Source organism: Hydra vulgaris, chromosome 09 (genome assembly GCF_038396675.1).
Source record: "Hydra vulgaris chromosome 09, alternate assembly HydraT2T_AEP".
In the NCBI taxonomy this organism is placed as follows: domain Eukaryota; kingdom Metazoa; phylum Cnidaria; class Hydrozoa; order Anthoathecata; family Hydridae; genus Hydra; species Hydra vulgaris.
The window spans coordinates 48,039,203-48,051,402 of NC_088928.1; the positions used below are offsets into that span (position 1 = coordinate 48,039,203).

At 25.0% G+C, this 12,200-nt stretch overlaps 1 protein-coding gene across 2 annotated transcripts in view; it reads left to right on the forward strand.

Annotated features, from left to right (window-relative positions):
* LOC100202449 (kinesin-like protein KIF16B) overlaps positions 1 to 12,200 on the forward strand; it is a 182,255-nt gene that overhangs the window by 110,289 nt on the left and 59,766 nt on the right. The window contains exons 6-9 of one of the 2 annotated variants that reach the window (XM_065805924.1): positions 2,938 to 2,972; positions 5,192 to 5,224; positions 5,617 to 5,678; positions 10,528 to 10,652. In XM_065805924.1, coding sequence (XP_065661996.1) covers positions 2,938 to 2,972; positions 5,192 to 5,224; positions 5,617 to 5,678; positions 10,528 to 10,652 — 255 coding nt within the window. The remainder of the gene's footprint in view (positions 1 to 2,937; positions 2,973 to 5,191; positions 5,225 to 5,616; positions 5,679 to 10,527; positions 10,653 to 12,200) is intronic. The other variant, XM_065805925.1, reaches the window with a different exon arrangement.

Below are 12,200 nucleotides of genomic sequence, written 5' to 3' on the forward strand. Positions count from 1 at the left end.
CAGTAAATTAACAATGCACTAGTCGACAAGCTTTTGGAACATTGTCAATAACAATAGTTCATCAGAAAATAAACTATCGGGTTTAAATGCTCAATTTGGATAATCCTACAAAAGTGCAGACTATTTCCATTGGGGTATTGAAAATAACCAAATATTTTATATTTAAATATTAGTATTAATGACTTTTTATTTTTTTACATGAAAAACTTGTTTAAACAAATATTTTTCTTACAAATAAATAGCAAATAGTTTTCTCGCCTTCCTGTACTTCCTACATTGATAAAAACAGTTAAGTTTAGCAAAAACATTTGAAATATAAATTTAAAATTGTCCATGTTTCTAGCGCAAGTTATAAAGGATTTCCTTAATATACTAACTGAAAGAAGTCGCAAAAAAATTGTATATCAAAAAATATTTTTATTTTCGTTATATTCTTATCTACTTTTTCCTTTGACTTGTATCAATTTTGGTAGTGGAAAATTACAAACACCCTAAAAATGAGAAGAAAAAAATCAGTAAAATATTTAGGTATATTTTTTAACAAAAGTTTTCTTTTTTTAATATTCCGTTTTTTAGCTTATTTATTTAGATTTTCTATTTCGTACAGTCTTCAGTTTCTTTTATTCGAGCTTTATTTTGCCGCAAACTCTTAAAATGCTTACTATATAAAAACGTGGTCAAGTTGTCTAAAAAATTACTTTAAGCATGGATTTTTTTATAACAGAGTAAAAATGCAAACATTACAATATTAATATATTACCTACTTTAATTAGTCATAGAAAACTATTCAATACATTCATGCTGACTATAAAACACATGTTATTTTTAAAGAGTATTTAATTGTTATTGTAAAAAGTTATAAAACAACAATAAAACTTGTTTTAACAATATAAAGAGCTTGTGTTATTGTAAAACAACTTCGTGACACTGTTTTATTACTGTTTTATACAGTTTACAACCTTAATTACAAAACGCATTACTTAATAAATTAAAACATTATTGTCATAAAACTTTAGGTTTTATATTTGCGCACAAACATGCCTATAAACCATACGAGTCTATAATCTTTTTTTTTTTTTTTTAATTTTTTATTTAGGTGCCCCAAGAAAACCTAACGGTTTTGTCACAGAGCACCGCGGAAGTGCATTTAACCAGGAAGTTCATGCCTCCTTCCTTACCGTGACGCAAAAATGTGTCCAAAGCTCGTTTCGAACCAGGATCTCCTGCTTATTAAGCAAGTGCTCTAACTACTTCGCCATGGCCGCACAAACCTCAGACCAAACAAATAAGATCAAAACAAAAAAGCATTAGATACCACGTTTTTTATAATTTATTGTTTCTTGATCTAGCGTACTATTAAAAAGTTTAGGTATAAATAAGTTTTTTCATTCAAATGGTTTTTAAATGTTTTCATTCAATTTTTTCATTCAAATTGTTTTGCAATAAAAAGTGAAACAAAAAAACTTGGTTTAATAAATCGAATTTTCTTAATTTTATATTTTCTTTAAAATATAAAATTAAATTAAGTATGATTAAATTATTTTTTTAGAAAAATTTTTTTTTGAACAAAAGTAAAATAGTTTATTAATTTTAATTTAAATTTTTTTTATAATTTAATTTTTGTTTTAACTTTTGCACTCACTGGTTTAATGTTTGCAATAGAATGTTTCTACTTTTACAGCTATTTTCAAGAAACAAAATATAATTAACTATTCAAAATGTTTACAAAATTTACGATTTACAAATAAAAACTTTCTTCCTCACTTGCACTATGTTCTAAATCTGATATTGTTCTGTAGCTATATATACGTTTAACTTTCAGCAACAATTCTCGCTATTCTGGGTATTATGGACGCCGCTGAATTAAATTTATAATTATCAAGAGTTCAAATTTTTCCAATTTTTTTTTCAATTTCAAATTTCAATTGTAAAATTATTTGAATAAAAGAATTTTAGAAGACTAAAATTCTTTTGCTCAATTAGATTTCTTTTTAAATAAAATTCCTAAAAGCAACTTGATCTTGATATCGCTTTAAATAAACTAAAAAAAAGATATTGCGTTTTTTATATTCTATTCTCTATTTGTGAATTCTTGTTAAAATAATTTTTAGCCAGAAGCTTAAAGTATGTGTTAACAACATATAAGATATAAATAGATAAATTTATGTGGCTAAATTTTGCTAGTCTATTAAGTAAATTTAATAGTTGAGTAACTGTAAGTTATTTTAGTAACTTAACTGGCTATTTTGATTTAGTTTATAGGCAGAGTTGTTATTCCTTGGCCTTGGCCTTGGTTAAAGGACAAAAATTGAGGTCTTGGCCTTGAAACTGTTGGCCTTGGCCTAAAAAATTTTGGCATTGGCCTTGATTGTTTTGGCCTTGGCCTTATAAAAAAATACATATTTTTTTATTGATTTCGTTGAATTCTGTGCATAACCTTGGTCTATTTTTACAAAATGTGGTTTTATTGTCACAGAACTTGCTACTTACAGTTTTGTTAATAATTGGCCTTAATGTAAGGTAAAAATTTAAGCCTTTGTTCTTGAAAATGTTTGCCTTCGCCTTGAAACTCTTAATCTTGGCTTTGACCTTAAAACTCTTGTCCTTGGCCTTGTAACTTCTGGCCTTGGTCTTAGCCTTGGCCTTGTAACGTGTGGCCTTGGCCTTGCTACTTTTGACCTTGTTAACAACTCTGTTTATAGGTAAATTTACTGTGATGTACTTTATCCATTCAGTAAATCAAACTAAATCTAACTTTAAAATAATATTGGCTTCCAAGCAGAGATTTAAAGTAATTTTAATTCAAAAGTGCTTGATGTTGAATAATATATATATATATATATATATATATATATATATATATATATATATATATATATATATATATATATATATATATATATATTTACAACATTCTAGCAGCATGTTTGTTTTTAGGAAGTGGAAAAACACACACTATGATGGGAGAACCAGTATGAAATTTTATTGTTTGTAGATCTATATAAATTTTTTCAATATTTGTGAGTAATTCTAAATTATCTTATTTGCATTTTCAAATATTATTTTCTATAAATTTCTTTTAAAAGAGTTATTTCTTTTAATTTTAAGTTTAGTCATTCAATAGATAAGGACCTCAAACAATGGTTTTTCACCACAAATCTTGTATTATGGCACTCAGCCTATCATTTTATAGATATTTTATGGTTGCATTGGTACACAATTTTTTTTTTTGGAGTTTAAATCAACTTTTCATTTTTTACTAAATTTGAATAAAATTCAATTTCATTAAATTTTTTTCAGGGGTTAAAAGTTTTGCATAATGATTATTTCAAAAATAATTCAGGGTAAGCGATCTGGATGTAAATGGCCGTATTTATTAATTTTATAATAAAAACATTTTTTTAATTGATAGACTCTTTCCAGATAAAATATTTAAAATGGGAAAATTAATTTTCTCCCATTTATAATTTCCATAATTTTATTTGACATGAACGCATTTCTAAATAGAATAAAGTGTCTGCTTAACTATCCAGTCACATCTATGCAGATAAATTGAACTTACTTTTGGATCTATTATTTAGAACTAAAAAATGTATATATTTTGGCCTTATGAAAATCTTCAATTGTATCATGCTTTATAGGCACTTAATAAGCACTGCTTTTGACAATAAAATGTCATTTTCATACTTAGAAGCACTGATTCATCCCCTAGTTTCAAGAATGACTATCCTACTACATTCTGGATTAAAAATCTTTTAGGCTGAAAGAACATAGCATTAAGAAAGCTAGAAGGCTAAAATAGCATAGCATTAAGAAAGCTAGAATTATTAAATTGAGCGACAACCAATGTTTCAACAGGTCAAATTAAGGACTTTATAAAGAAAATCTAGAACTTTTTCACTAAAAGCAAATATTTAGAGCATCTCAACAGGCCAAGTGCTTTCATGAATCTTGATGAAACTAGCTTTGAACTATATCCAGAACTTTAAAAAGTTTTTGCTAAAAAAGGCATTTCTAATGTTTACTCTGTCGATTCTGCAAGAGGAAAAGAAATGATCACTGTTTACCACTCACTAATTACCTACTATCTTTCTGCTGATGGAATAATGTTCAGACCTCAAATTATATTTTAAAATTTATTCAGTCGTATGGAGGATGTCTTTTATTCTTGTGGCAAAATCGGTGCTAATTTTTTTTTTGACAAGTTGGAAAAGCATATTCACAAAATAAATTTTCTATTGAATTGGACACATATTTTACAAATATCAGGCATTTCTACAGTGCAGTGTAGATTTATGTTATATTATAACTTCGTCTGTATAGAAGCTTTAAAAGCAGCTTTTAAATATTGTTGATGAAATTCTATTTGTAGAACATTTTTTGAAATAAACAAAATACTTCAATTTAATCTATTTATTTAATTAGTTCAAATTGTAAAATCGTTAAAAACGATGGTGCATAGTTATAATCTCATTATCTAAATTACACCAAAAGCTATAAAATAAATCACCATGGATTCAGTTTTCAGATTTAATTAATTTAATCAAATACATTTTAATGAATGTCAGTCTCTGATGAAGAAAAAGGTATGGTTAAAGCAAACAGGTTATTATATTTATCAAACAGGACAATTGCTTGAAATAAATTCAAATTAAGATATAACCTATCATAAAATTTTGTTGAACAAAATAGAAATGAATTTATAATTTACCACCATCGTTTTTCTAAAATTTTCAAACCAATTATGAAAAATGAAAGCAGGTCATATTACAAATGAAATAATAATCAAGTTAAATGCTAAGCAGATTAGTAATGATCATATATTTATATACAAGATAATGAACTTTTGGTGAGGTGAATAATCAATAATGATTGAGATATTTTGTCAAGCTTTATCACAAAAGTTGGTAATAATAATAATAAAAGTTTAGACTATATTTTATTGTCTGTAAAAATTTGGAAGCATTTCATCAAGTAATTAAAGTGATATAAAATATTTTTTATAATTAAAAAAGGTATAGGCCATTTATTGTTTACCCTACTATAAGATGTTTAATTTTTTGTGGTGGTTTCATCATGTGGTGATAAAGATTTAAAGGAGAGTTTCATATTAACTTTTAGATTTATTTATATGAATTATGTATTTAAAAATAAGTTTATACTGTTTTTAAGTTTATAATTTTTACATTAGGAAAATGAAGGGTTGATTCCCAGAATATGTGAGGTAATAATTTTTCATTATTATTATTATTATTATCATTATTTATTATTTACTGTTTTATATTGTTTTATAGGGTTTCATAGTTTACATAGTTTTGTTGTAACTATGTAAAAACTTAAAAATGTAAAAAAAAAAAAAGAAACTTTAAAAATAAGATGCATTACATCACCATTACATCACATCATTTTGACATTATTTCTATCACCTTTTTATTTCTTTTTACTTTGCATGTTTATGAAAAAACTAATTACCTAGTAACTATTTTTTTTATTCATACAAGCTCAGATAAATAAATGTAGTAGCCATCAGTAGGATTTGTAAAATCTTACTGATAGCTACTATTGAGTATATCTTCAATTTTACAAGTATTTGTCACCATTTTTTCCTTTTTTAAGAACCTTTTTAATCAAATGCGTGAGAAGGAAGATGACGGTGTTTCATTTCGCACAGAAGTAAGGTATATTATTTAGTAATTATTATATTTCAATTTATTCCTCATCATTGATTACCACATTAAAATTATTTTCTGTGTCAATTGCAATCTGTAAATTTTTGTTTGCAATTTTTTTTTATGATTTGAAGAATAACATATTTCAAACCATTCATACATATCTTTCAAACCATTTTGAAAAAATTTTAAATATATAACTGAGTATCATTGAGAGCAGCAACATATAAAGAGGTCATATGAGGTTTGAACATAAAAAATTAATACATATATTAGTTTAAGATAAATGTATCCAGGCATATCAGTGAAAAATATTTTTGTCTCTAAAGATTACTTAGACATCAAATAAAAAGTTTCTGAAGTTTTATAAAGTTATTTAATAAGAATGAATACAACATGTAGTATTCAAAAAGTAAGGTTACTTTGTATAATTATAAAAAAATTATCCATTTGTTTTTCAATATTAATAAAATCATATAAGTAAAAAATATATATATATATATATATATATATATATATATATATATATATATATATATATATATATATACAAAATTAAAAATTAAACGTTAAAATTACGATTAGAATTACAGTGACGTGAGTTCTAATGACTCTATGGAAACAAAATTTTAAAAGTTTTGAAAGTATAACATGATGTAAACGTGGCGTAAACCAACCAGGATCAATCTTTGGTATCAAAAGAGGAAATAAGGAACTTATTTTTGTGCCTGCACTTCAAGATTATTTCACTCCTTGTATTTAATAGGTTTTTTCCTTTATACATCAAAATTTGGAACTTTTTTATAAATCGCTCTGTTTTGAAATTTATATATAATCAAAATAAATTTCCTAAATATTGAGCACTTTTCAACGAACAAGAGTTTTGTATTATTTTAATATAGCACTAAATCAAACGATATACACTGAGGCATTTTCGTTTAGACGCATCTATTTTTTTCTCTTTGTCTTAATTTTTTTCTATGAATTGTCAACCGATATGCATGCAAGTTATTATCAAAATAATTGTTGTGTTGTGGGCTAATAAAAATCACAAAAAAAATTTTTCTATGTGTCTTTATTAACATGAGAGTATGTTTGATATACAAAAGTACATTTTTTAATTGGAATATATCTATAGACGCAGTCATATTTTTGAAATTAAAAGATGGAAATTAGTAATGCGTATGTCCTCCATTGCACTGGGTTACCTCAAAAATTCTGCCTTTCATTGACTCCACTAGTCGTTGAAGTGTAGTTTGATCCAACTCGGACCTTGCTTCAAGTATTTTACATTTTAACTCAGTAACAGTTTTAAATTGGTGTCCGGCTGCTTAAGCGTCATAAACTTTTTTTGATAGCATTCCCCACACGTTCTCGATTGGATTTAAGTCCGGGCTACAAGCTGGCCATTCAAGAACCGGGATGTTGTGGTCTTTAAACCATTTCATAAAATGCCTAGATGTGTGAATTGCAGCATTATCTTGCTGAGATATGGCATTATCGTCCATGTTTTCATCCATATAAGTTACGAGAACTTCATCCAACATTTCTGTATACTTTATCGAGTTCATTTTAGGTAAACCACAACACAGAGTCAATTTTCGTGAAAAAGAATATCCACTCCAAACCATTAAACTTCCTCCACCATAATTTCGTTTTGTTTGTGGGTCATTTATTCTTCTTAGATCATGCCAATAATAACTGTAAGAGTCCGGACCATCTAAATTGAACTTTTTTTCAACTGAAAATATTACGTTTTGCCACTCATGAGTTCAATGCATATGGTTTTTAGCAAACTGTAATCTAGCAATTTTATGGTGTTTTTTTAACATTGGTTTTTGGTGTGGTTTCTTCCACTTTAAGTTTGGTGTTGTAGGTAGAATATGTGCAACATGTTTATTTGTGACAGGCAATAATAATTTATCCTTTATTTGTGTTGCATTCGATTTATTTTTGGTTGCTTCGAAGCGAATTCGATTAATTTGCCGATTTGTTAATACTTTGTTGTCGTTTGTTGCTTTTTTTACACCGTAATTGTCACCTTTTGCAATGTAGTTTCGTACAACATGGTCAGATCTTCCAATTTTTCTTGCTATTTCTCGTATAGAAAGTGCTGGTGAGATTTCTGAGCCACGATATAAATTAATTTGTATTTTTTCAGCATCTGTCAAATACTTTCCTTTATGCATTTCGTAAAATGCAATAAAAATGATACTGGCAGAGCAAAAGATCAAATTACACTAAAATTTATCAATTTATTTGTGTAAAAGTGATTAAAAATCAATAATTACCGTTATTACCCTGATTGCGTCTATAGATATATTCCAATTAAAAAATGTGCTTTTGTATATCAAACATACTCTCATGTTAATAAAGACACATAGAAAAATTTTTTTTGTGGTTTTTATCAGCCCACAACACAACAATTATTTTGATAATAACTTGCATGCATATAGGTTGACAATACATAGAAAAAAATTAAGATAAAGAGAAAAAAATTGATGCGTCTAAACGAATATGCCTCAGTGTATATATATAAATATATATATATATATATATAAATATATATATATATATATATATATAAATATATATATATATATATATATAAATATATATATATATATATATATATATATATATATATATATATATATATATATATATATATATATATATAAAGCAATGTTATTGCAATAATTATAGAATATTATTACAATATTCTAATAATTAAATCAAGGAAAATTATAATTAAATTATAAATTAAATTAATAAAAAAGTAAATAAATAATAAGTAAAAAAGTAATTAAATAAAAAAATAAATAAAACAAAGAGTGTTAAAAAAAACATCAACAAACTATTGAACTGTGTAAAAGTAATTAAAAACATAATTAAAAAAGTAAGGAAGAAAAAGTTTTCTTTTTATTGTTTGTGTTTTTTCATTATTTGTTGTTGTTTATTTTATATAATTGTTAATTATTACTTTTTATCAGTTTAAAACTATTCGTAACTTTCTAACTTTGTGAATATAACTGTTGTGTTTAATAAAAACTAGTTATTTTATTACTGTTATAATAATAATAATTATTATTATCATTATAATAATATAATTAATATTGTTATTATTGCATGTTGTTAGCTCTATCAATGTTATTATATATTGCGAGCATAAGCTCACAATATATATCGCGAGCATAAGCTCACAATATATAATAACAATGATAGAGTTAACAACATACAATAAAATGTATAATAAAAATAATGTTTATTATTTTTATTTTGTTATTAACATTAGTATATGTGTTTTATATTTTCATTGCATTTTTTTAGTCATTTTAATTTACTCTTGCTTTTATTTATTAACATTATTGTTGATTTTTTTATTTTATTTTATTTAGGTGTCACTCCATTGATTAGTTTATAACTATATGAGAGACGCCTAACCTAATTTTGTAAAAATTATAATAAAATTTGTAAATTTTTAATTTTTGGTTGAATAAATGGGTTTAAAGAAAAAAAGAAAAAATAAGGAACTAATGCACTAGGTAGTGGTCAAAGAAGCAGTGAAATAATCAGTGAAATTGTTATCAAAGAATCAGTGGGCAAAACTTTGACAATGTTTTAAGTATTTTGATGCACTTAGTTACAGAGCACAACAAACATGCCATTTGTTGTGCTCTGTAATATTTGTATCTGTCATTAAGAAACTAAATATGCTATATTGTTGAAACTATAAACAAATGTTTGGGGTATGTGTACCAATACAACAACTACCACAAAAATGAAATTAAATATTTTTTGCCTGCAAAATTTGAAAAGTCATCTTACTTTTTGAAAACACCTTATAAATAAAAACTTTAGGTGAGCCTTATTTTCCTGGATTCCATAAAAATCAGTTGTTTACAGATGCTGCTAGGGAATTAGTTTGAAGTCTACAAACCTTTTCAAGACCAAGTTTTTTGACACATAAAATATAGACAAGATAATAAAAAACATTAACTTTGCTCTTAATTCTGTGGTCATTCTGGTCATTAATTAATATATTTTATGAAAAGCTCCTGCTTTCATACAATATGTCTTTGGGACCATTAGACTTCTTTTTAGCTGAAGTAGTTATACTTATACCGTGACTGTTTTGTTTGAGTTTTACAAATGTTTGGTTTTTGTTTGAGATAAATAATATTGGTAGTACTTGGTAAGTAGTACGGGAAAAATAGTGGTAGTAGTAGGTACTGTTTATCTAATAAAAATAGTAAAATCAAGAACTTAAGTGAGATCTAGAACCAGAGATCTAAATAGTAGAATGGTTTTAGAGGAATACTTAAAGTGTTGAATGGATAGAGTATTAAATGGATACTTATGGTGTTTAATGAATACTTATGGTGTTGAATGGCTACGCACAGAGTAGTCTCGGTCACAAATGCGATTTTTGTCAACAACATTATTCGATTCAAGTAGTAAAACTTCTGCAATTTCTGCTTTTGGCATTAATGTTAATACTGTGTATGCTGGCTATAATATACTAAGTTTCCTTTTTTCACTTCTTTAACACTCATATGAGCGCAAGTGAAATGATTAACAGTAAGTCACTAAAAAGGTAAACTAAAGAAATTTAACTTTTTTTATTAAAATTTTCTAAAATAATTAGGATTTCTGGAAAAATTCAACAAACGCTAAATCATTAAATCATTGTCCTTACTCTGTTATACATAATTTTAGAGGGATATTACAAAAAATCATAATTCATTTAAATAGAGAAGTGGTTTACTTAAATTTCTTATTATAATTACATAGGGTTGTAATTTTTCAATGAATGAAAGTTCAAGAAGAAGAAAATGATTTTATTTTGTTTTATTAGTTATTTAGAAATATATAATGAAAAAGTGAGAGACTTATTGCGAACGCATCAGGCAACAAAAGCAGGTCAGCCCTTACATCCAATGAAAGTTCGGGAACATCCCAAAGATGGACCATATGTTCAAGGTTATTGTTAGATTTTGCAGTAGTTTTATTTCTTTCTTTTTTATTTAACTTAAATACAGCAAATGATTTTGTCCAAGATAAATTAAGATAATTTAAGATAAGTTATGATAATTTAGGATGGAGTAAGAGAAATGAGGATTTTTTTTTGTTGGTTCTTTTTTATTTATACAAAAACATGATTATTATATTATTATCTATTACATAGCTATTAAATACTATAGATTATTTAAAATAAGAAGGAAAAAAAAAAAAAAAAATCATACTATTAAAATTTTTATTTTGATCCTGCAAAATAAATAAAAGAAAATGAGGTAATTTTACATGTTCAATTTTATGGTTACACATTCAACCTTACGATGACAGGCTCAACCTTATGATAATATAAAACTTGTTCAACCTTTTAATGACACATTCAACCTTATATCATGTTCAACTTTATATTACACATTCAATCTGACACAATGATGAATAATTTATAATACTTAAAAATACTTGACAGAAACTTTTGCAAGCATTTTCAAGACCTAAGACTTAAATATTTCTAAATCAAGATGTGAAACGTTTTAATATATAAAATCATAAATAATCTTTTTCTGTGAATCACCCAAACTCCCCCTCTACTGTGTTAACTAGTAACAAATATATATATATACATACATACATACATACATACATACATACATACATACATACATACATACATACATACATACATACATACATACATACATACATACATACATACATACATACATATATATATATATATATATATATATATATATATATATATATATATATATATATGAAAATATAATTATTTTTATATATGTATATGTATAAATAATTTTTTAATTTTTTAAAATCGTAATTAAGACATCAAATAAACAATAGAAACCTTAATAATTTGTATTTTATATAAAATTTATAAAATATCCCTATATTATATAAATACAATTAACTTGGCTTTTTTACTATATATATATATGTGTGTGTGTGTATATATATATATATATATATATATATATATATATATATATATATATATATATATATATATATATATATATATATATATATATATATATATATATATATATATGTATATTGATCATATAAGAAATATACAAATGTTTTAATGGTAAAAACTATTACTTTTGTTTTAAAGCATTTTTTTCTTAAAAATTTCATTAATAATAACTGCCAAGACATAGTCTACACTTTTTACATTTGTATTGACATTCATGTTTCAATTGTAACATTGTATTAAATTTTTATCACTTAGAGTTCAAATTTTCTCAGTGCTTTAATAATTAAAAGTTTTTTTTTAATTTTGAAATTTTTTTTATCATTAGGAGTAAAGAAATCCAACATTATGAAAATTAAAACTAAATGTTAAATTAAATTAGTAATTAGATAAACTTGGTGTACAAGTAGAAACTATCATTTTGAAAGGCAACAAATACAAAGCTATTGATACAAAGCTATTGATACAAAGCTATTGATACAAAGCTATTGATACAAAGCTATTGAACACAAATGGTGTAA